Genomic DNA, 25,123 nt, shown 5'->3' on the forward strand with positions numbered 1-25,123 from the left:
CTATAGTATATTGCTGAGTGAACTGAAAGTCTAAATGGAAAGATTTACCATGTTCATGGATTGAAAATCTCAATATTGTTAAGGTAGCTTTCCTCCTTAAATTGATCTATATAGTCAGTGAAATCCAAATTTAAAAAAAAATCCCAGGAGGCTTTTAATATAGAAATTAATCACTTCATTCTAAAATGGGTCTGAGAATGCAAGAGATCTAGAATGACCAAAACAGTTTTTAAAAAGAAAAATTTTGATTTTAAGACTTGACTAAACCTCTGCTCGGTGTCATGAGGACTATTTTCTTGGCCGTTTAGGAGCAGATGCTGTGTGTTTTCACTTTGTGCTCCAGGAGGTTCAAAAATTAAAGAAAATAAAGTCTTAACTAAAAACTTACAGTAATCAAGAAAGGATGATGTTGGTGTCCGGATCTACCTATCTATCAGTAGAACAACACAGGGGATCCGGAAATAATAGAACCACACATATATAGTAATTAATTTTTGACAAAGGAGTTAATATAATTCAATGGGAAAAGAATAGTATTTTCAACAAGTTGTTCTAGAATGATAGGATATCTACACCTCCCAAAAATGATATGAAAGTTTGATATTAGAATTCATTTGAACAGACAATTCTGCTGAATCCGTCCCCCCAAAAAGGATTTGCTAACAGTTGTTTTAGAGATGCTGTACAGGCACTCCCAAATCTACCGTTTTTGTACCTTCATGTTAAAGTTCAGAGCTGTGCCGCTGTTCTGAGAGTCACCAGCCCCCAAGGGTGTGATGACCCCTGACCTAGGTGGGCAACTAGCACACAGGCAAGGTTGAGGGGCCCAGGAAACAGAAAAAATAACCACATTAGGGATGTTGGTGAATCCTCTCACACAGATCATGACAATATGCTTAGCTGTACTTTTAATTCTTTTTTTGTTTGTTTATAGTGAAAGTAGATTTATTCAGGAAGACATACTCTCCATAGACAGAGTGCAGGTCATCTCAGAAGGCAAGAGAGGCTGCAAAGTGTGGAGGGGTTTAGTTTAAAGTAAAAGTAGATACACACTCCATAGACAGAGTGCAGGCCGTCTCAGAAGGCGAGAGAGAGAGAACGGCCTGTACTTTTATTCTTATTTGATTTTATATGTGGGGGAACAGAAGGAGAACTTGAAAGGGGAGCACTTCTGGAATGACTACATGATGAGCTCTGTGGACTCTCTCTGGGGAAACAACCATACATGGTAGAAATGATTTAAAAAAAAAAAAGAGAGTCTCTGGAAGTACATGTCCTAAGGGCATAAGTACATATAGCAAATGGAGAAATATTTAAGAAAACCTACTAAATTTCAGTAAGAATGGCAAGAGTCCGTGGCATGTGAACCACAAGCTGCTCCCCCAACACCCCCCGCCTCCATCTCAGCTTGACAGCAGCTCTACTCCTGGGATGTGTGGCCCTGAACACAGGGCTCCTGCTCCCTCCAGCTCCCAGTCTAGGGCTACTGTAGTAGTGATAACAATTATTGGGTTTGTATTATATATAAATATAATATATATATCAGTAATAGTACAGAAAAGAGAGAGAATGTAACTATATGGGAGCCATGTTTCTGTATCTCACTGGAATTTAGTATAAGTCTAAAGTAGATTCTAATAAGGCAAGGTGTGTACTGTAAGCCCTAGAGCAGCCATTAAGAAACAACTCAAAAATATAGTAAAAAATCATTAAAGGAATGAAAATGTTATACTAAAAATTAGGAGAGCTGTCGTGGCTGTACTGCTATCAGACAAAATAGACTTTAAAACAAAAATGTTACTAAATAAATGAAAAGACATCCCATGTTCATAGATTGGAAGAATCAGTATTGTTAAAATAGTAGTACTCCACAGATTTATCTACAGATTCTATGTATTCCTGTCAAATCTCATCTGGCTTCTTTGCAGAAATTGACATGCTGATCCAGAAATTCATATGAAAATTCAAATTACTCCAAATAGCCAAAACAACCCTGAAGAAGAAAAACAAAGTTGGAGGATTCAAACTTCCTGATGTCAAAACTTAATACATCAAGGGGAGGATATAGCTCAGTGGTAGAGCATGTGCCTAACATGCACAAGGCCCTGGGTTCAATCCCCAGCACCTCCATTAAAAATAAATAAATAAAAACCTAATTACCTCCCCCCTTAAAAATAAATAAAAATTTTAAATGTGAAATTAAAAAAAAAAACAGAAAAAAACAATTTAAAAAATAAAATCTCCATGAAATAAGTTTAAAGAAACTTAATACAAGAGAATGACAAGAGAAGCCAGACTTGAAGAAAATATTTCCAAAAGACATATCTGATAAATGACTATTATCCAAAATATATAAAGAACTCTTAAAATTCAACAATAAGAAAATGAGCAACCTGATTAATAAATAAGCAAAGGTCTTAACAGGCACCTCACCAAAGATACACAGATGGCACATAAGCATATGAAAAGGTGTTCAACATCATTGCTCATTAGAAAATTGCAAATTAAAACAAGATACTACTACCCTCCTCTATTAGAATGGTGAAAATCCAAAACACTGACAATACTAAATGCTGGCAGGGATGTGGAGCAACAGAAACTGTCATTCCTTGCTGGTCAGAATGCAAAATGATAAAGCCACTTTGAAAGACAATTCGGCAGTTTTTTATAAAAGTAGGCTTACTCTTACCATATGATTCAGTAATCACCCTCCTTGGTATTTAACCAAATGAGCTGAAAACTATGTCCCCACAAAAACCTGCACATGGATGTTTACAGCAGCATTATTCATAATTGCCAAAAACTTGGAAGCAACCGAGATGTCCTTCAGTAGATGAATAGATAAACTGTAGTACATCCACGTAATGGAATATTATTCAGCGCTAAAAAGAAATGAGCTATTCAGCCTTGAAAAGACACAGGAACCTTAAATGCATATTGTGCATTTTGAAAATTAAAGAAGCGAAGGCTACAAACTGTATGATTCTGACAATATGATAGTCTAGAAAAGGCGAAACTATGGTGGTAGTAAAGTATCAGTGGTTGCCAGGATTGGGGGAAGGGGACAAATGGGTGAAGCACAGAAGATTTGGGGGGCAGTGAAACTATTCTATATGATACTGTAATGGTAGATACATGTGATATTTTGTCCGAACCTATAGAATGTTTAATACCAAAAATGACCCTTAATGTCCACTGTGGGCTTTGGGTGATAGTCATTTGTCAATGTAGGTCCATCGACTGTAATAAATGTGCCTCTCTGGTCTGGAATTTTGATGATGGGAGAGACTGGGAATGTGTGGGGTCAAGGAGTATATAAGAACTCTCTGTGCTTTCTGCTCAATTTTGCTGTGAACCTAAAACTGCTCTAAAAGATAGTCTATTAAAAAAGAAACCAACTTAATACAAAGCTCCAGTAATCAAGATGGTGTGGTACATAGGACAGACATATAGATCAAAGGAATAGAATTGAGAGTCCAGGAAATAAACATTTATCTTGAACTGATTTTCTTCAAGAGCACCAAGACCATTTAAGGGGAAGGATGCCTCCTCTTGAAGGCAATGAGGTGAACTTGAACAAAAAAAAAAAATCACAAAAGACCGTGTGAAGTACTGAAATAGTATTCCAAACAGGAGTGCTGTTGAAATTCAAAGAAGAGGGGAGGGTATGGCTCAGTGGTAGAGCGTGTGATTAGCATGCACAGGCCCTGGGTTCAATCCCCAGTTAAAAAAAAAAACAAAGAAAAGGAAAAAAAAAAAACCCCAGAAATTCATTGAGAGGTGGTGTGACCTTAGGCTGGGATGGTCAAAGAGGGCTTCCCATGGTAGATATCACATCATAAGGCCATCAAAGAAGGACGGGAGTGGGGAAGTACGTTTCAGGCCACAAAAGATGAGGACTTCAAGCAAAGCCGCACTTACCGTTGTCCCTCTCTGTCTCTGATTCTCCCTGCTGTGTCCCCGCACCTAACACAGGGCTTGGTAAGCCCTCAGTTAGTAGAATGGACAGACCAATGCTGAGATTTCCCTCCATCTCTCAGAGTTCCCAGGGAGCCGGGGTGACCTTACCTCTTTGTAAGGGGAATTTCTAGGTCAGGAAACCCATGAGCTTCTTAGTAACTAACATTCTCTTTGTTCCTGAGCTGGAAACGGTCACAACGATTAGGGCCTCAAAGCTGGAGTGGCTGGGAACTCCACCCTCTCAGAAGGGCGAGGAGTCTGCCTCTTGGGTTACAGATGTGCCCCAGCTGGGCCCGGGGCCCACCCTTCTCTCTCCCCAGTGTTTATTGCTGCTCAGCCCTGCCCAAGAAGAGCTGCCGAATCAGCTTTCTCTGGCCGGGGCCAGCTCTTGGAGCCGAGCTGTCCTGTATCTCTTGCACCATCCACCCCTTAGATAAACAGCCTGGCGTCCTCCACACGCTGCAGAGTTCTGATGTGGTTGCAAAAGGCTCTGTGAGCCAAATGCCTCTCACTCGAAGAAGGACCCTGGCAACAGGCCCTGCTTTTCTTCCAGCCTGAGTCAGGCCCTTGCCAAAGTGACAGGAGGATCTACTTCCTGCCTGAAAAGGTGGCCGCAGCAGAACTCTCTGCGGGGCAGGGCTTCCTTCCCACTGCCCACACACCAGGCTTCCTCCTCCCGGAAGGTCTGGGCTGCCTCTTCCTGAGACAGCCCCTGCCCCAGCCTTTCATGGGAGTGTTTTCTCTGTTGGACCCAGATCGGCGAAGTGGGCACCCACCAGGTTACAGAACCCACTTCGCAGCCCGCCTGGCCTCCCAGGTGGGGTGACATTTGGATTGTATATCAGACGTGTCCGCAGATGTTTATCCCACCGCCCACCACTCCGCCATACTGTGCATGGGCCACTTTACTGAACAGTGTAACTTTGTGAGCCCCCTACATTCAGTAATTTCAGCTGGTCCCCTGTATTTTGTTTGCTCTGGAGTCTGACCCAGGGGATTTGCCTTTTTTGAAAGGTGACTCGTGGACAGAGAAAATGTCACCAGCATCTCGTGAGCAGTGCATCATCTTCCCTGTGGCCAGTGGGCCTTGGGGAGGCCAGTGAGGGTAGATGCCAAGGCTCAGCAGCGGTGGTGGGACTAAGTGACAGATGTGGCTGGGATCAGCACCTGAGGGCTGGGGGTGGAAGGCAGCAGGCCAGCTGGGTGCTCACAGCTCTAGAGAGCACCTGTTGACCTAGGACTTTCAATGGATGGGCTCGTCTTGGCCTTGGTGGGCCCAGACTAAGGCAGAGGTAGGGGAAGAGGAAAATCTGTTAGAGAAGGAGGAGGTGGAAGGGAGGCTGGCTGGCGAGCATCCTCAGGAGGACTTTTGAAGGAAAACTCAAATCTACGGCGCCATCAGATGACCCCTGCCTTCTGGGAAACACATGAACCATGGGGAGAATTCAGACTGCTCTTTGGCAGGGAAGACACAGGGAATGTGACTATCACTCTGCCAAGATAGAGCTGGCTCACCTCCTACAGGAAGTCTTCCCTGACCTCTTCCTTCAGGTCCCACAGGATCCTGTTCATAGATCCTCACCATTCCCTGTCACTCCAGAACTTGCTCGTCTATCTCTAGCACCAGAACAAAGTTTCACAGACTTCTGGGTTGGGCTCAAGAAGCTGCACTTTTAACAAACACTCTCCCCTACCCCAAGGTATCAGGTACAAGCAGACTTCAAACTACACTTTGAGAACCATCTTGCTCTAGAGCAGCCTGTCCAATAGAAATATAATTTGAACCATATAGATAATTTAAATTCTTCTAGTAGCTACTTACAAACATAAAACAGGTGAAATTATTTTAAAGGTATGTTTGCTTAACCTGATATACCCAAAATATTATCATTTCAACATGCATTCAATACGAAAATTGTTAATGAGATATTTCACTTTTTTTGTTGTTCTAAGTCTTCAAAACTTGGTACATATTCTACACTAGGTTGGATGGGCCAGTGCTCACGAGCCACATGGAGGTGTTGATGGCCATATGAGACTGCACAGCTCTAGAGCTTTGCTGCTGAGTGTGGTCCATGGACCAGCAGTTTCAGCATCACTGTGGGCTTGGTAGAAATGCAGGATCTCGGGCCCCACTCGGACCCACTGAATCTTAACACGTCGGCAGAGGTGCTTCGTATGTGTGTGGAAGGCTCTGAAGACCTGCTTAAGATCTAGATCACGAGCTCCTTGGTGTAAAGACCGTGATTTAACTTATTTCTAGCACCTAACAGAGGTCCTGGCCTCTGGAAGGCCCACCACAGATGTTTTTGGAGGAAAGGAAGGAATGTATGAATCTTACCTGCCCTGGCCCACTCCTCTTGGCACCCCCTTCCCTATGCACTGTCAGTGAGAATCTCTTGGGTCTGAAAAAGAATTTACAAGTCAGAGAACAAATGTATGTCAGGGCTGATAGGAAACCTAAAGTTTCTGTAGCCTAACTCCTTTGAGCCCCAAAGAGATAGGGCGATTTAAGTCCCTCGGCTTGCTGGGCACAGCAAGCTCCCTTCTTTCAGGAGAAAAGTGGTCTGATGAGGGTAGATCACGCCGCGCCGGGGCACGCAGCTGGGCCTGCCTTTCTCCTCCTCGTCTCTGTACTCTTCCTCAGAAATCCTACGAAGCCGCTCAGAGGCCCCAGGCCTGGCCTGCACGTATTAGTTATCCATCTGTTTGTCCTCAATCTTCTCCCAGAAAAGATTTAAGACACCTGTAAATTTGCATAGATTTCAAGGGGATGAAACAAAAAAATAGACAATGTACTAAGAAAGCGTGCATAGATACATGGACAAGGGTGTTCACTATAGTATTACATGTTATAGTGAATATCCAGCCATAGAGGAGTAGGCAGATCAACTGTGACCCATTCAAACATTGAAATTCTGTGTCACAATTAAGAATGTTGATATGGAGGAGAGTATAGCTCAGTGGCAGAGTGCATGCTTAGCATGCCCGAGGTCCTGGGATCAATCCCCAGTACCTCCATTCAAAAAGATAAAATAAAATAAAAGAATGATGATATGGAAGTATTCATTGACATGGGAAAGTGTCATTATATACTGTAAGAGTATTGATGAGCCTATTTTATCTACATGCATGTAGAAACATCTGGAAAGGATATATATATCCCAAATATTAATGTTGCTTTTTCAGGGGGGGAGGATTATGAGTGATTCTTACTCTTTTTGACCATCTACTGCTTCTATAATTTCTAGTTTTTCCCCCTCAATGAATATGAATTACTTACGTAATAGAGAAGTAAAATTTACAAAATAGAATATGTGAGGAAAATGGGGAAAGGAGAAAATAAGAGTTTTACTCGGTGTAGAATTTACTTGAAAATCTATTATTTAAAAAAAAAAATCCTAAGTACAGGTTTATAGTGTTATGGCCCATAGTCCTTATTTATACATAGCCAGCAATTATGAAATGTTGGAGAGATGGACTTACAATATTGACATTTGAAAACTCATGAGCCAGCTTTTGTTAAATTTTAGTCTGTGTTCAGGGAAGTGAAAGTTAATAATGGTGCAGTCTGTCTTGTTTGGAATGGAATCCAACAATGACCCGCCCTTCATGTGTGGGCTCAAAATAGCCTATGTATGTTGGATAATGATTGTGCAAGAGAGAGTCCTGAAATCACGTGTTAGAGCTGGGTGGGTAGGTGGGTAGATGGAAGTATTCACACGTGCATGTGCACGTGCGCACACACATGTGTGCACACTCACGTCAAATCCAGCAAGGACCACGCTTTCACCACCTCCAAGGCAGCACTTTGGTCCAAGCCAATCAGTAGGCTCCTAACTGGTCTCCCTGCTTCCCCGGTGTGGCCCATTCTCTTCCCTGTGACTGGAGCCATCTTCCCCGTGGTCCAGCCTGCCTCTTGGATCTCACTGCCTAGCTGGCGCTTTGCTCCCTCCACTCCAGCCTCCACTTCACTGGCCCTTCCCCGGCCTGGAACATTCTCCCCCTCCACATCGGCTCACTTCCTTGCCTCCTGAAGGTCTCTGCTGAATTGCCATCTGATTTGTGAGGCCTTCCTCCCCACTCTATATAAAAGAACTGTTTATTCCTTTTTTGCTCCACCAGGTTATCCTACTTCATTTTGCTTCATAGCACTTCTCCCCCAACACTGTACGTATTTATTTGTTTACTCTTTGTCTTCCCGACTAGAATGTAAACTCCCTGAGGGGAGGGACTTCATTTCTTTTCTTTATGGACATTTTCTTAATGCCCAGTGCTCTAAGTCTATGCTTGATGAATGTTTAATAATATTCAAAGGAAGGGATGGGCTTCAGATATCATGTGACGAATCTTCCTCATTTTACCAATGAGGCTCCTGAAGTCTAACTAAGAAAGCTTCCAGCCTGGCTCAAGGTCACACAGCTGGGGCAGCGGGGCTGGATTCTGCTGTCCCTACTCTGCTCCACCTCCTGCCTGCGCCTTGGGAGGGAGATTAACTCCACACACGCACAGAGGCCGTGGTTTCGTCCATCCTGTCTCCTGTGTGTTTTTCCAGTTTATACAGAATTTCAGCCCAAAACAGCAGAAGAAAAAAAACAGTTGTTCCTCCAGAACCCTGGAAACTCTTCCAATGGGTCTGTCCCTGGAAAAACAGCAGCGATCTCAGGGTGGGAAGGTAGGAAACGGAGGAGGGGGTCTTCCAGATTTGGGGGCAAAGGGCTGGATTTGGTTTTGCAATTAAAATAACATCTGGGTCTGTTTCCACAGAGCGGTTCTGAAAAGTGGGTGGTCTGTCTGAAGTATCAGGTGGAGCCTTCCCCATCCTGGCCCAGGGGGGTTTGGGATGGCAGGTGGCTGAAGGACTCGCCCAACATATGACATTCTGAAAGAAACTGGGTCAAAAGAAGCCTCTGGAAACCCCACCTGCAGCCTGGACTGAGATCTTGCTGGTCCCTACATGACCTAGTGGGGGCATCTCCAGAAACCTCCCCCTACACCATCAGCCCTCCTGGAGATTGTTCACACACTGCCTTTGATGCATAGAGCACTCTGGCCTCCTCCCTCTCATGCCCCATGTGGTTTGTTAATCGTCTGTGAAATGAGGGATTTCAGGCATCACTCATCCGTGTGAGGATGGTGAGGCCCTGGAGCCATGGAGTGGAGTAGGGAAGGGTCGCTGAGGGCCATTCCAGTTTCCTGAATCCTGTCCCTCTGTCTGGCTTCTCAGATGCAGCTTTTGGATAAGTTTCCCATCGAAGGTGGCCAGAAGGACCCCAAGCAGAGAATCATCCCCTTCCTTCCAGGTAAGCTTTGGATGGCCGTGCTGATGAGGGGCCGGGGGGGTACCCTGGAGAGAGACATTCTGTAGGCCAAGAAAAGGCTGGCTACCACACCAGAAATTCTGGTCTGGGTGGGCCTAGCAATCTGCATGTTAACAACTCCCCAGGGGATCAGAAGCCCTTGATTTTGAAGGCCATTGTCCTCACTGGGGCCTCTCCCACCACCCCAGCAGAGGTGGCCCTGGGCCATGTAATTTAGGAGTTTTTCAGGCTCTGGGACTTTGGTTGCCTTTTTACAAAAAGCACAGCGAGATCAAGTTTTCCTGTGAAAAGATGCAAAACTGCATGCTGAACTCTTTCCACTGGCTCTCATGATAATCGTAGACAACCTTAAATTGAGCACGCTTCTCCGTCCAACCTGCTCGAGTCCTCCTGGCACCGTTATCGCTTGAGGCCCTGATAGCTGACATAACCCAACCTGTGAGTTGGCAGAGCTAGGATTTGAACCCAGGTCCATCTGGTCATAAAGGCCATTAACCACCACACCATTTTGGAACATGTTTAAGGCAATTGATTATGTTGTATAACTTAGAGGGCATCTTCTCAGGTGTGTCATAATCTGCTATTGCTATGATGTCTTATAGCTTGTGATGAATTTATAGCTTACAAAGTGCTTTTTAATTTGTGATCGTATACAAATCTCCGCACTCAGCTGTGTGTTATAATTGCCACTTGAGGGATGAAGATGTTGGGGTTCAGAGACGTTGAGTAACTGCCCATAAAAGTGGCAAAGCTGAGGCGTGAACTCTGTTTCCTGCTCCAAACCGGGCTCTTTGCCCTGAATCGAGTGGGCGGTGCTGCCTCCTGGCTCTCGGGATTCCAGCCTTTCCCCAAGCCAGGGGGTGGGACTGTTCCCAGGGGGGCCTTCCCACACAGTGGTCTTCACCTTCCATTGCTGCTGGGCCTGGACCTCCCCGGGCTAGCCTCCAGAGTGACAGCGATCAGGGACCATTGTGAGAAGCAGATCCGTGTCTCATTAATCCCTAGCATGCTGCCAGCCCACGGTACTAACCTGCTTGTTGACTCGAGAACCTCCCCAGGGGCACCTCCCACAGACAGTGGTTCCTCCCTAATAGATGCTTCTCATGCAGCCCCATCCTCAAAAGCAGTGCAAGACAAGAGCAGGCATTGCCACCTGTCCTCCAAGTCTTAATGCTAAAATTGGAGAGAATTAATTTAGCTACAAAGAAGAACTTGTAAATCCACAGTTTAGACAAGACCAAAATGAGTCAGTGAGGGTGTAGGGAATCTCAGCCCTGGGCCCCTTCCATGGAGACAGAGGACTGTTTCTCCGGTCCCTGCCTGGGAGTTAACGTGGGGGACTTTTGCACCCTGCCTGGCTTTCCGCTGGGTCTTGAGGCAGTTTGGAACGTCCACCACCCAAGTTTGTAAGGATTTTAGATGTTGCTCCAGTACAGTCCGATTCCTATGCCCACCGAGGACCTGGGAGCGCAGCTGGGATGCTGTGGACACAAGTGTCCAAGAGCCAGTGGAGCTGGTGTGCAGCTCTGGTGCCAAGGGGACCCAGCCTCGGGGCATGAAGGCTGCCTGTTGCTCAAGGAGAACCGACTTCCCCCTGCCCTCCCCCACTCCGTGGCCAGCACTCCAGGGAAAGAGCTCCCCACTATTATTCACTCAGCAGGTGTTTTGAGGGGCTTAGCCTGTGCCCAGGCCCAGGAATGAGTGCCCAGGGCCAGGGACTGGGTGGGGGTGGCTGGTGAGTCCAGGGAGAAATGGATTTGTTTCCTTCATCTAAGGAACCCTCAGGCTAGTGAGAGAGACAAGATCTACTCTCTAATCAGAGAACCATTTAAGGCAGGATGTGACCTCTATCACTGTGAAATTCCAGTTTTGATGGAGAAGGAGCTCATTGTGAGCCCAAGTCAGCAAAGGCCTCCTGAACGAGGGGGACCTGGAGCTGACCTCGAAGGATGGGCGGGGTTGGGTGGGGTGAATTGCAAGGCTCACATCCTTCTACAGCCCACAGTCTCAGGAGTCAGACTGCATGGCTTCACCCCTGGAAACCCTGGCTCTGCTGGTTACCAGTTGTAATGCCTTCTCTGGGCCTCAGTTTCCTCCTGGAAAATAGGACTGATAACATATCTGCTTCCTGGGGAGGCTGTTATAATGGTAAAGTGAATTAATATGTCTCAGGTGCTTAGAACTATGGCTGGTGCCTAGTAGAGGCTAAATAAATGTCAGCCCTTATTATTACCAGTTGCTGACCTGTGCTTAGCCTGTCACACAGCACACTCACATATGTCATCTCAGTTGATCCTCCCCATGAGCTTATTATCCTCATTTTACTGACTAGGAAATTGAGGCCAATGCAGGCAAATAGACTTGAACAAGCCACACGGCCAGGAAGTATAGCCAACACCAAAATTCTTGTCTCTGACTTCTTGGCCAGGGCTCCCCTTCACATCAGCTACCCCAGGAGATGATAACCCAACAGCTGCTGCAGGACTGAGACCTCTCTGAACTTCAGTTTCCTCTTCTAGGGATTAAACAAATTCATGTAAAGTGCTTTGCACAGTGCCTGTCCCACAGTAAACGCTCAATAAATGGCAGCTATTAGGAAAGAAATTCACCCCACTGCTGTCCCCAACTCCTGGGAAAAGACAAGCACAGGTCCCTGGCAATGCCCACATAGATGTGACCTATACCTGGTGGGCAATGTTGTCTAGAGGAATGAGGTGACTGGCTCTCTGCTCTCATCTCATCCTGAAGGAAGTCTCCTTTCCCCCTTGCTTCTCTGCATTTCTCCCCTTCCTTCAGTGGAGCTCTCTCGCCACAGTCTCCCTTTTGCTCGTTTGCTCTCCAGGACTTCAGAGCAGACATTGCTGGCCATTTGGAATCCCACCCTGAGACTCCCAGGCCCTGTTCCTGGCTTTCCTCCTGCCCATGGGGAATGACCCTAACCCTTTCGTACTTTACTCACTCCTTGGCTTGGACAGGAAAGAAAAAGATTGAAGAAAAACAGCCCAACATAATCAGGACCAAGCAACCGAGGGCCGAGTGGGCATGAGGGTTCCCACCCACCCCACAACCCTGAATCAAAGCTGGTCCCCCAGTTGGAGAGGGTTTCAGAGAAGGGCAGTAATGAGTGGTGCCTGCCTTAGGTCAGGTTTCCTGGAAACAGAACCTGAGACGAGGATGCTCAGGCAATTTGGCTTTTGAGGGCTGCTCTCAGGTGAGCATCCTCTGGCAGTGAGAGAAGCAGCCCAGGGTAGGGGAAGACACTGGACAGAGCCTGGCCTCAGCCGGATCCCACTAGGAGCTCTGGAAGATGGATGGCACCACAGAGTTGTCCCATCTTAGGGGACAATTTCTACTCCCCATAGCAGGATATCAGTCATTTGGGTCTGTGAGCATCCTCCTCTCCTAGAAGTGTGAAATATGGACAGGTCCTCCCGCGGGCTGAGGGCTGAGGGTGTGCCCCGGAGAAGGGTCAGTTGTGAACCCTTAGCAGCTAACACCCACAGAGTGCAGGGTGGGAGCACCAGCTGGTAGGGGCTCTGGACAGGGCACCTGCAGGTCTGCTGTATTACCCGATACCAGCTTGAGTCTCTGTTTCCACCTCCCTGCCTTGGAGGGGGCATCTGTGGTCACCTAGTGATTCCCCAGGCTAAGCCCTGGCAGCAATGACTCAGTAGAACCTCAGAGAGTTCAAAGATGCTGAGGTCATCCAGCAGCCTTGGCTCCTGCCAGCCTGGGGAGGGTAGCAGCCAGCCCCGGGAACACCTCTGCCAGCCCTTTGCCTTGCCTGGAATTTCGGAGCAAGGAGAACCCAAGGGGTGGAAGCAGAAAACACCTGTTATTTTCACAGGAGCCTCAATTTTAGCTTCAGAGTTGATGGGACTCGATGTGCATTTCTACTGCCCAAGTATGCGGCCTGGGGGTGTCTTTGGAGGGTTAGGGCAGCCGCTGTGCTTTGGCCCACCTGGCTGCAGGCTCATGGCTAGGGGCTCATAGAAGTCTGACTGGCTGGTTGAAATGACAAAGAAAGCAGAGGAATTGAGAGAAGAGAGGGAATCTGAGGTTCACATGGTTATGTGCTCGCTCATCTGCCAGTCAAATCCTGGCAGAAAATTCCGCACTTAAGCCATGGATCTTAGGATCTAGGACACAGACTTGTGGCATGTCTGGGAGGTGTATGGCCTGAGTTCAGGGTCAGCCTGGAGGTTTGAAGAGCGGTGAGGGCCCCAGGCTTCTGTGGCCAAAGGTGGAGGCTCTATCCCCAGAGAACCTCACCCAAGATGTGCCATGGCTCTCAGGAGACGGAGTGTTCTACAGTACTTCTGGCACAGGGGCTAGGGCGTGGGAGGCTGTGAGCAGGGCCAACAAAGTGGTAGAGGGGATAACAGTACAGTTACCAGCATAGTGCTCTGAATTAGCATGTCAATCAAATACTGTAGAGAGGTTTGTAGGGAAACTGCCCTTAATGACAGATGGCCTCCGCGCCCCAATTATTTCCCCCAGGGCTGGAACCCACTTTCTGGGCCCTGATTTGTGAGACCTGCAGCGCCCATAGGAGGGGCATGAAGAAGTTATGGGCCGTATGGGACAGGTGGTTCTCCAGCAAGGCATCCCTGGAGAGAAAACCCAAGTGGTTTTGGGGGCATGAAGGAGCAGAGAGTTACTCCAGGGCCCAGATGCCCTGGAAGGGGGAGGCGGAGGCGGAGGTGGGGAGAAGGGGAGTGCCTCCCTCCAGGCCTTCCTGGGCCTCCAAACCACACATTATGAACAAGTGATGGAGACACACCTGGCTCTTTTTTGCTGACCTTCGTGGCCTTCCTTTGAGACAGGCCCTTATCTACTTCTCTTGTATTGCTGTCGTGGGGCTGGGCACATACTGGATGATTGATCATGAATTGGGCCTGTTCTCCCTTATATAAGGTAGATACAGATACCCTTTTTTTGGAGCTCCTCCTGGGTGCCTAGCCTTGTATTAGGCACTCTCCAAATCTCTCCAGTTCTCACTGGGTAGGTGGCATTATCCTCATTTTAGGGAGAAGTCAAATCACTTTCCAACATCACTTAGCCATTCCGAGGCAGAGCTGGGATCCTTCCTACCGTGCCGGGCAGGAAGGAACTGCCACAGCCAACCTCAGCTGGACTGTCTTTGCCCCTCCTTTCTTGCCTCCGTGTCCCCTCAGCTAGGGACCTGGGAGGTGCTGCCTGAGGACCCAGCATCCTGGCGGTCCCTCTGGCTGCCATCACTGTCTTGTGCTTCAGGGATGCACTGTATGGGGCAGGGAGGTGACCGGAACCTTGTGGGGATTCAGGTGACCTGTAAGGGCCCTTTCATGCCACTGAGTGGCTGGGGTCACTGAAACTGAGTGATTGATTTGGGGGGGGGGGCAGTTAAGCCGTTTACTTTATTATTTTTTTAATATGATTACAAACAGGCTAGCCCCAAGGCTTTCAGAGTACTGTCTTCATTTATTTATGAATCTGACAGGATTGCTTATTTGATTTCCTAAGTCACAGCATTTTTTTAAACCTTGTTTTGAAATAATTATAGACTCATAAGATGTTGCAGTTGCACTCCTAAGCACTCTGTATTCCTCCCCTCCGATTCCACCACCATCCTATAGGGTAGGTGGCATTCTTCCCAATTTAAGGAGAGGTCAGATCATTTTGCACCATCATGTAGCCATTGAGTTGTGTACCCGTTGTCCAGCTTCCCCCAGTGGTGAAATCTCATATAACTATAGTACATTATCAAACCCGGGAAATGGATACTGGCACAACTCAGTTAACCAGGCTGCAGACCCAAGTAATTGATTTTTATTGTAAGGAGGTAGAGAGGGCCAATAAGCAAGGATGCCAGCTGGTTTTTAGGAAGGAGACAGTAGTTTGATTTCCTGGAGAAGCTCCACTCCCAGCCTGACCTCTTGGCATTCCCACCTCCAACAGAAAAGCAGGGGTGGACCTTGTTTTATACTAGGGCTTATACCTGAAAACTTCAAAGTAAATTCTTCTCTTTAGAACAAATCACCTCATCTTTTAGGTGTCCTAAAATGCTGTTCTTTTTTAAAAAAGGCATGTGAAAAGTCCTTTTGCAAAATAGACCATTCTATTTTTTTTTAAGTTATTCTTTCCTTGGTTTATGTATATTTTTATAATTTGGGACTTCTTCTGAGTTTGCTGGAAACATGGCAGACGTGGAGCCCAGAGACTGAGCAGCAGGGTTGACCTCAGTAGGAGGAGCACAACTACTCCACTCAAGAATGGTGGAAGACCTGAGATTTTACCCTATTTGCAAGCCAGTTAGCTTACCCCAGTGTCCTGGATGCCAGTGGAAAACACGAGGCTCCCAAGTCAGAGAAAAAAGACTTCATCATGGCAGCCTGACATCAGCACATTTGCATCAGCTCCTGTTGCGTCCAGGTCCCCCAGGGCATGACTCCACAGACCCAGAGGAATGCTTGAACGCGCAGTGGGTTACTTTATAGGAGAGGAACCAGATATTAGGGAGCCCACCTCTTTTATAACGGGCAGTAAGCAAACCTACCCCTTTTGCTCTGGAGAGAGACTATCTCAGTGTCTCCCAAGGCTGTATGCAAACCTGCTGTTTGCTCCTGAGCAAGACATTGCCTCTGTCTTCTATACAAGCACCTTTATACAAACAGAACAAAAGGCAGTTAATGCTTTGTTGACAAGACATGCAAAAATGCAAGAGAGCAGAGAGGATTGTCTCACAAGTGTCTCTTGTGCTTTCTGGGGTCTCCTGCTTTTGGGAGGGGTGGACAGAAGTGAAGTTCTTTAGGACACTGGGCCAAGCATGGTGGAGTCAGCAGCCTCTCTGCAAATTACTGTTTACATGGAACTTTCTGCCTTGTTTTAAAAGACAATTGTGGAAAATCCATCTCCTGTTGCCCATCCTGGGATTGGAGTACATTTCCTGTGTATCTTAAGTTTGCCAGCCCGAGGAGGCTCCCTGGGAGGAAATGGTCATTACAGAGTGAAGTAGAATGTGTAGCTGCTGATGTAAAAAGCAAACTGCTGTGGCAAGGGACCGAGGGACTTCAGAAGCCAGGCAGTGGAGCAGAAAGAGGGGACCTCACTCGGTGAAGACTTTGCTGTCTCCTCCCACTTGCAAGCCATCTGTGTCTCCGTACTGGCTGGTACTGGGCCTCTGAGCTTCCAGAAAGCCCTTTCATCCTAATAGCAGAGTCAGTCCCACCCATAGGTGTACATACTCCTGGGTTGGTGAGGCATGGAGAAGCTAGATAGCTTAGGAAGAAAAGTGAACCTTTCACTATAATCAAAGTAGGTACTCTCAGCCTGCAGGCAGCCTTGTGACCTTACAAGCTTAGGGGGGTGTATTTTTAGAAAGCCAGCATGCTGGGTTCTTTGGTACCCGCTCACCAGTTTACATACCGGCCCCTTAATGAAGAGGCACTCTGGAGCCCAGTGCAGGAGGGTGCTAGGTGAATTGCAAGCACGGTCTCCAGGTCCTTCCTCTCCCTGCCCCCCAGAGCCCCGTGCAGCAGATCCGGTGTTTGTTCCAGCACAGAAGGAAGCAGGGGGAAGGGATGTCTTTAACTAGAGCCGGTTCATGGCGTGAGGGGAGAGCTGGCCCTCTCCCTGGGCTGTAGGCGTTGCCGCGTGTCTCCACCAGGCGCCAGCCTGAAAAAGCCCCGTCCGAAGGGCCGGGGAGGCTGTGATGGAGGCAGCGGCTCTGAGATGCTGGCAGGTACTGCAGCCCCCAAGGGAGAGGACCTGAGAGGTTTCTGAGCCCCACTGATGACCTGAGATGGCAGGAAAAGGCAAACCTTCCATGTGATGGGGAAGAAAAAACAGGGTCTGCTGGTAATGCCAGGGTTTTAGAAAGATCAACAAGATTATAGGCCTGAGAGGCACCATGTGCTGTTTTAAAAGCAACTTTCCTCTAACCTCCTCTGAAGTACTGGGTCTCCTCTTGCTGTAATTACTGCCCCCAGCCCCAAAATCATTCTCTCACTCTGTAATCTGGGGCGAGTGGTTCTCAGGGCCTGCTTTTGGCAACCTGTTCTGAATGCTACGTGGAAGAGCTGCATGCATTCATTCCTGCTGCACATATTACGTGAGCACCTACTGTGTGTCAGCTGTAGGCACTGGTGGTGTAGCTGAGAACAGGGTAGACTGGGCTGCCGTTCTCAGGACGTTCACCCTCCAGTGGGGGAGTCAGGAAGTAAACAAACAAGTAAGCTATTTCCAATAGTGGGAAGTGCTGGGAAGAAAAATAGCCAGGTCACATGGCTGGGGCATCTGAGATTAAGGGATCCAAAAAGGCTGCTTGCAGAGGTGACACCTGAACTGAGCCAGGCATGGGCAGATCAGGGCCTGGGGTGCCAGGCTGAGGGGACAGCAAAGGCCGTGACCTAACTGGGACTGAACGTGGACGTTGGAAGAACAGCAAGAGGTTTGTAAAGCAGGTGGGGAGTGTGGGGGGCTGAGTCGCCACAGTGAGCTGGGCAGACAGGAGCTGTGGAAGCAGGAAGCTCCAAAGCCTGTCTCCCGAGGCACAGCTGTCTGGGAACAAGAGGGCTCCACGTGCATGTGTAAGCTGTGCCCCTCTGGTGCAGTCACAGGCCTCCAGGGGCAGTTTCCTCATCTGCCAAATGGGTTGATCACGGTGTGGGAGGGTGGTCCAAGCATGTAGTGCCTAGAATGTGGTGTGTGAACTGCAGAGGGAGAGGCGCCCGGACTGCAAGCCTTCCCCTCCCTCAGGTGGCTCTGCTGCAGGACACGTGAGTTTCCTTTGCTCTGCGCTCTGCCTGCTCACCCCCTCTTGCTGAGTCAGCTCCACTTTTCAGTCCCGCTTGCACTTCCTGCCGCTCCCTCCTAGCCTGTGGTAACTTGCAAAGCTGCAGAAGCTGCAAGGAGCTCGTTTCTGAAGAGGTGATGATCCAGATGGTTGTTCTGGGCTGAAAGGTGGGGAGGGGGCTGAGCGCCCCTGGACTTGATGCCGTGATGACAGAGTAGGGTCACGAGCTTTGCAGCCCTCACCTCCAGAGCTGCCAAGTCTTGCTGGGAATGACAAGCTTTGCAGGAGGCGGCTAATCAAGGGCGCTTGTGACTTTTGAAGTCAAGGTGCAGCAGGCCCCCTAGTCCTTCCACCATGTCATCCCCATAGTTCAAGACCAGGGGAAGAGTCAGGGCCCTTCGTTACAACAGATGCTATGTATCTTCCTTATCCAGAGATAATTCTAGGAGGGAACCAACCTCCTGAACACCCATTCCAAATTCTCTCATCCCCAATTGGAATGTATCCTGGGGTATTTTCCACAAGAAGCCTCTGATCTAAGCAGAAACGTGCTGTCTTTTCATGGTCTCAGTCAGCTGGTCTAATTTAATGTGCAAAAAAATGTGCCCTGGATGGGGAGTCCAGAGTCCTGGACTCTAGTGTAATTCTTGCTCATCTCTGTGGCACAACACTGAGTACACTAAACTAGAAGTTCAGTAGAGCAACTAGGAATAGTCTTGCATGTTGGCAAAGTCACCAGGGGCCAGTGATTTCAGGTCTCTGTGACATTCCTGACCTCCCCAACCCCTTCCTTCCTAGAGATAAATTATTTCCTTACCTGATGCCCAAATGTCCTTTTACAAGGGTCAAATCCAATCACTCCTACTTAGAGGGCACTCAGGTATGTCCTGGGACTGTCAGTAAATTCACACCAAGGTATAGGTGACCATCAGGTCAGTTACCTGAGTCCAGGTGTGTCAGAGGTGAGACAGCAAGGGGACAGCTGAGACAGAAGGAAGCAGGTGCTGGGCCCCTAGGGCGTCGTGAGAAGCCTGGTCATTGAGGCTACGTGAGCTTTCAGCGTGGCTTCCACACAGGGCCAGGCTGTGCCATTGTCCCCAGCCATGCTAAGGGGTGAGAATTTGTCCTAGGTGCGGTGAGGGTTTAGGCTGAGGCCCCATGATCGGATTTCTGTTTCAAAAGAATTCCTCAGCCAAGTGTGTGGGATAGACAGGAAGGAAAGGGAGCAAGCGTGGAATCGGGGGACCAGTGGAGGCTGGACTAGGCACGGGAAGAGATGAGGGTAGCTTGGCCTAGGCTGGGCAAGGGCTGGGAGGGAAGTAGATCTGAAATGTATTTTAGAGGAACAGCCAGGAGACCTCACTGATGGATTGGAGCTGAGGATGAGGGAGGGGTCGAGAATAATGATGCCCAGATTCTGTTGGGGGCAGCCCTGCCCAAGAGGTTTTCCCAGGACTTCTCCCCCAACTCCAGCCTTGGACTTCACCCTGGGGGTGAAAGGAAGCCTTCCCTCCTCCCTGAGTTAGCTGAAGCCTTTGGTGCATATGAAAGATGCTTTGTGATGGGGAGTCCTACCACCAGCCTCCTCCCATAGAGCGTCTGGGCACCAGACACTCTGGTTTCTGGGTCCAGGAGGGGAGGAGGGGTAGCAGAGGGTAGTAGTGGTGTGGGAAGAACACTGAGGTCCATTGAGAGGGAGCACAGGGCCCCCCTTCTTAGGAGGTAAGGGTGCTGGTGGCAGATCTCCACGGTGTCCCTGGCCTGACCCCGCCACTGCTCTCGAAGGTCACCCCCACTGGACCGAGGCCCAAGGACAGCCCCCTAAGCCAGAGCTCTTCCCTGGCAGGAGCAGAGCTGACTCCTGGAGATGCCCCAGGCCCACATGAACTGATGATCCATTCATCCAGAGGCCTCCTGGCTTCGTGTGGCGCAGTTGCTCTGGGCCCTGAAAACACCTCCTCCCCCCTCACCTCCAAGCTCCAAGGACTGATGTCCACTGAGGAGGCCCCAGGACGCCAGGACGCCCAACCTCCAGACCACAGTGGGCTTGAGGGACTGGCACGGCCTGAAGATGGAGTCTGTTCACCTGAATGCACCTTCAGAAGGCAGAGGAGGAAGCCAGTGGGCTGGGTGGGGGCTGGCTGGCAGCACTAGCCCCTCTACCCTGAGGGAACAGGGAGTGAGGAAAAAGGGCTGCACTTCTGTTTCTCCCCAGGCCAGAACCCAAGGGCTGGATTTCCCCTAGTGAGAGTGAATTGGGGCAGATCTCAGGGAGAATTTCCAAAGCTGCATTGCTGGAGGAAGCTGTGTGGCTCCTCAGCTCTGCCAGCCCCAGAGCGTGGTGGTTCTGAGCCCTGGCTTTGGGCTCAAACACCTCTGGGTTCACAGCTGGGCTGTTTACGTGGTGTCCGTTGTCTGACTTGAAACTCTGCTTTTTCCAAGGTGGAGACAGATAAGCATCAATTGCTCCAGCACTGGAGGCATTAGAATCAGATCCTACCTCAGCCTCTTGATAGCGGCGTGACCCAGGGCCAGCCTTACTCAGCATCTCTGCACCCGCAGTGATGCTCTTCTGTGAAATACCCCCAGGGCTGTCGAGAGCATCAAATGAAATGTTATCTGTGAAGCACACAGCAAGCACTCAAAACATGATGGCGATTTGGTTGTTCTTAGTATAGGGGCTCGACACAAAAGGGTGAGCTGTCTCTCTGGAATCCTTTCCAAGAATGAGGTCTTGCAGGCAGTCTTGTGCGTTTCAAGGTTTGCTGCTTAAAATGTAGTTCACAGATCAACCGTTTGAGCACGGTCTGAAAACTTGTTAGAAATGCAGAGTCTTGGCCCCACTTCAGACCCACTAAGTTACCGTCTGCATTTTAATGATACGCACAGGTGATTTGTATGCACAGGAAAGTTTGAGAAGCACTGTTTGAAGATCCAACAAAGGCTTCCCATAGGCTGGATTGTCTTCAGCACTTCCTGGGTGTTTGGTTACATTCAGGCAATTCGCATAATATAAACCACTGAACCTGTGTCCGTTCAGTCAATTTCTGACCTAAAGTTGAGGTGCATGGGAGACGAGGCTTCACACAGGTAACATGTGAGGGCTGGTTTGTTGGTCTCACATCCTTACAGTACCTGGATTGCCTGCCTGTTTCTGGCTTCCTGTGGGATGGGGGTGTAAGTCACAGCACAGCCCTCTATCCCCCATCACCAGCCTAACCAGAAGGATGTTCAGGCCCTAATCACCCTCCATCGTCGGCTGTGAGTCAGGACATTCTCTCTCCTCTCCCTTCCAAGATGGGATGAAGTTTGAGGCCAAGGCAGTTGCTCAGGTTTTTGTTTCAAGAGTCTCTGATTGGAGATAGGAGAGACTGGCCTAGAACCCTCTGGTGGTTTTGGGGATGGTGTAGCACGAGAATGTCTAGGGTCACTGTGTCTGCTTGCGTTGTACTGTTAGGAGGGGAAAGACGGATCTCTTTTAAGGCGCCTCCAGCAAAAAGGTTAAGACAGAAAAATAAACTGAGATTTTAAAGGAGCATCTTTTGCTCTTCTGAATAAAACACTGCAGTTTCAAAATAAGCTGAAGGAGGAAAGTTGAGACCAAAGAGTGACCAGTAATTTGGTGCCTTCTCTGGCCAGTTTCTTACTCTCAGCTTCTTGTTTCTCAGCTGAAAAATTAATTTACAACTTTAATAGTTGGTAATTGGTGAAGACAGCTTAAGTAAGACCTCTGTGGTTGGCAGAGCCATTCTCTTTCGATAGAAAGACTTGCACTAGAAAGAGAGTTCATACGTGAGCCAAGTGGCCCAGAGATACCTTTTTGTTGAGTTAGGGGGGAAAGTTGCAAACAGTTTTCTGAGGAACTGTGTGTGACGTTTGGAACTTTTAACAGATTAAATAATTGTTAATGGGAGAAGATTCCTACTTAACGATTATAGCTACTATTTGTCAAGTACATACTTTTGCCAGATACTGTGCAAAGGGTTTCATGTGCTTATAAAAATCTCTTTTAATGACAACAACCACACTTTGCAGATGAAGACTCACAGTCTAGAAGGGATATGTGACTTGCCCAAGACCACTCAGCTAGTAAGAAGCAGAGCTGGGATTCAAACCCAGATCCTGACACTTCTAAGCCCAAGCTTAGACTATTTTCTACGTCCTGATACTGTTTGCTACAGAGATGGACCAAAGATGTACTGCCTGGAGATTAACAGCTGAAGTTGGGTATAAAATGGTAGGTACACCACCCCAACTAGAGGGTTTGCATTTCTTTAAACTTTGTTTCAAGTTTTGTATTATGAGGTTTTTACTATGTTGGTTAGAGGTTGATCAGTGTTGTCTTTTTAATAATGTGTCATGTTCCAACAGTAAAGGTCTTATCTAGATGACAGTATTTCCTTAGTTACCTATCACTTAACCTACCCAATTTTAACCAGCCACCTAGTGTTAGATGCTGGAATTGCAGGCACAGTGCCCAGGAGGAATGACTTCTGGAAGGCTGGCTTTGTAAACACAAATTTATAAACTAACCATGTAGTCACAGTCATCACAGATACTGTTGCCTAAACCACAGTTCAATGAAAGACTAAAAACAAGGGAGAAACAAGTCCCACTTTACCTTTATTTTTCTATGTGACCCTAAAACCAGGAAGTTTTCATTTGGGGCACTCAATGGAACCTTAGGAAATGTCACGTGGTTTTACTTGTTCATTTCTAAAATGGGTTGAGAGGGGAATTTTCAGCCTGCTTTGCTGTCCCCAGTTTCTTCTGCTGTGCCCGACAGCTCTTCCTGTAACATTGGGATAGTCTTCCTCGTGTGGTAATAGATTTCCATTTATTCAGAAAACAATCAGACCTGATTTTAGTCCCAGCAGCATGTGACTTGGGAGAAGTCAGAAGATACCTATAGCTTCAGTTTTTTCCTCTCTAATCAGGGGGATTTTGAAAACTGGAGTTTCTGAAGAGCGGGAATCATGTCTTATTCATTCAGATTTCCTCCATGAGGATAAGTGCTAACGCCTCTGAGCCTGAGTTCCTATCTGTGAAACACAAGGATTGGACTTGATACTGTCTAGGTTTTCTCACACACAGCCCCAACATTTTGTCATCTAATAACTGTTAATACCAAAGGGATAAATGCCTAATGATGCAATATCATGCAAAATGGAAAATATTTTAGGAGAACAGAGGTCTTCTAGGCCCACCTCAAATCCCACCATGTTAGCAGAAGCAGCTGCCTCTGTATAAGGCCAGCTTTGTGTCCTCCCCCACCAACCCCCATTTCCTTTGGAAAGTGTAGAAAGCCCCCTTGTCTTGAATGCTTCCCGCAAAGGGCTCCTGCTGAAAAGCTGCACACAAAGCCAAGGCTTTGACCTTCACCTTTGCCCTGATACACTTGGTAAAAAAAAGTTCTTATCTTCCCCTCTCTAGGTTTTGGGGGTGGAAATCTAGTTAAGTTGAGCAGAAATTCAATGAAAATATAAATAGAAATGTGGTCTATAAATAACACTGCCCCCAACTATCTGGAGGCATGAATACCGCCCGGCAATAGACTGTCACAAGTCATTATGGCCTGGGCAGTGAGTGAGCCTTGTCCATCTGCTGTGGTGTCTCTCAGGATACTCAGTCTTGCTTCTGGGCCCTCCTCTCTCTCTCTCAGCGCTAGGAACTCCCTTGGTGTTCACTGCCCTGGTACCCATCTTCTGCTAAGTCTTTTTTTGTGAACAGACACATTCGATGGAACAAAGTAACACTGCCTGGACTCAGACCTGACTTTAGTCCCAGCAGTGAGTGACTTGGGAGAAGTAGGAAGGTACCTCTGAGCTTCAGTTTCTTCTTCTGTGGTCATGGGGATTTTGAAAACTGGAGTTTTTGAAGAGTAGGAGCCATGTCTTCTTTTGTCTTGGTTAAGAGGGAGGAGTCTAGGGCCAGACTGCCTGAGGTTCCAATCCCCGTATTGCCCCTTACTAGCTGTTTAACAATGTCCTTGTCAAATGGGAAGAAGAATGAAATCTGCTTGGTTGGGCTGTCGTGAGGGTTAAGTGAGTTAAGAATTGTAAGGTGCCTGGACGTAGTAAACATATATGAATGCTTATCAAGTAAAGAAACACATCCATACACCCTTCTGCCTAGTGTTACCTGGCACATGGTAGCTGTTCAACAAATGTGCCAAGTGAATGACTGAACAGGGTCTCAGAGCTGCCTATCTTGCCATCGATTATTATTCCTACCTCCTGGGGTGACAGTTTTTCAGGGGTTAAAGTAGACATCCCCTTATCTTTGTTCATCGTCTCTGCCTTGTATACACACTGCATTTTGTTTGCCTGGGAAAAAAGCCTGGAACTGAGGCACCTAGATGGGTAGAAAAGGTGCCTCTTCTGATGCGGTGTTCTGTAGGGGCACCAGCCCCTCTGCATGGCCTGGTACCCCTAATCCCCTTAGCATTAGGCCCACATTTTGGTTGGGGCTGGAAAGTTCTTCCAGGCAAAGCAAGTTCTTAAGAAGATGAACAATTGACTATGTAGCAACTTGCTATGTGTGCATTTTTAACATAAAGAAAACAGAACCTATACTTCTCAAAAAAGCTAACTAAAATGGACAAACTAAAAGGAGGAAATAAGTAGAAAGAGAACTGAACCGAGAGTCTGGTACTAATTCTAGGCCCAGGCCTGCCTGCCTGCCTCGGCTTAGATGTGTGATAGTGGTCAAACCATCAGCTCTCTGAGCCTCTCCAGATCTGTTAAGTGAGGTAGGGTAGCTCAGCACTTCTAAACCTAAAAGGTACATGAGATTCACTTGGGAGGCTTTATTAAAAATGCAGGCTTTCACCCTTCTATCTAATTCAGGGGGCCTAGGTTAAATCCCAGGAATCTACATTTGTAACCAACATCCCAGGTATCTATGATTCAGGTGACCCAGGGACCCTCATTCTGGGGTGCTGGGCCCTGTAACAGTCACCTATTGCTACATAACAAATTACCCCCACCCAACTTACCAGCTTAAAACAATAAATATTTATTATCTCACACAGTTTCTATGGAATTCAGGAATGGCTTAAGTGCAC

The 25,123-nt window shown here is 47.7% G+C and overlaps 1 protein-coding gene and 1 non-coding gene across 5 annotated transcripts in view; both read left to right on the top strand.

Moving 5' to 3' along the window:
- SH3PXD2A (SH3 and PX domains 2A) overlaps window positions 1–25,123 on the top strand; it is a 230,861-nt gene that overhangs the window by 75,821 nt on the left and 129,917 nt on the right. For 3 of the 4 annotated variants that reach the window (XM_074373681.1, XM_074373682.1, XM_074373684.1), the window contains one exon: window positions 9,188–9,263. In XM_074373681.1, coding sequence (XP_074229782.1) covers window positions 9,188–9,263 — 76 coding nt within the window. Of the gene's footprint in view, window positions 1–8,613; window positions 8,636–9,187; window positions 9,264–25,123 lie in introns of those variants that run through there. The other variant, XM_074373683.1, reaches the window with a different exon arrangement.
- Window positions 2,058–2,130, top strand: TRNAV-AAC (transfer RNA valine (anticodon AAC)). The gene has a single exon. It is a non-coding gene; the product is annotated as a tRNA-Val (tRNA).

This window comes from Camelus bactrianus, chromosome 11 (assembly GCF_048773025.1).
Source record: "Camelus bactrianus isolate YW-2024 breed Bactrian camel chromosome 11, ASM4877302v1, whole genome shotgun sequence".
Taxonomy (NCBI): Eukaryota; Metazoa; Chordata; class Mammalia; order Artiodactyla; family Camelidae; genus Camelus; species Camelus bactrianus.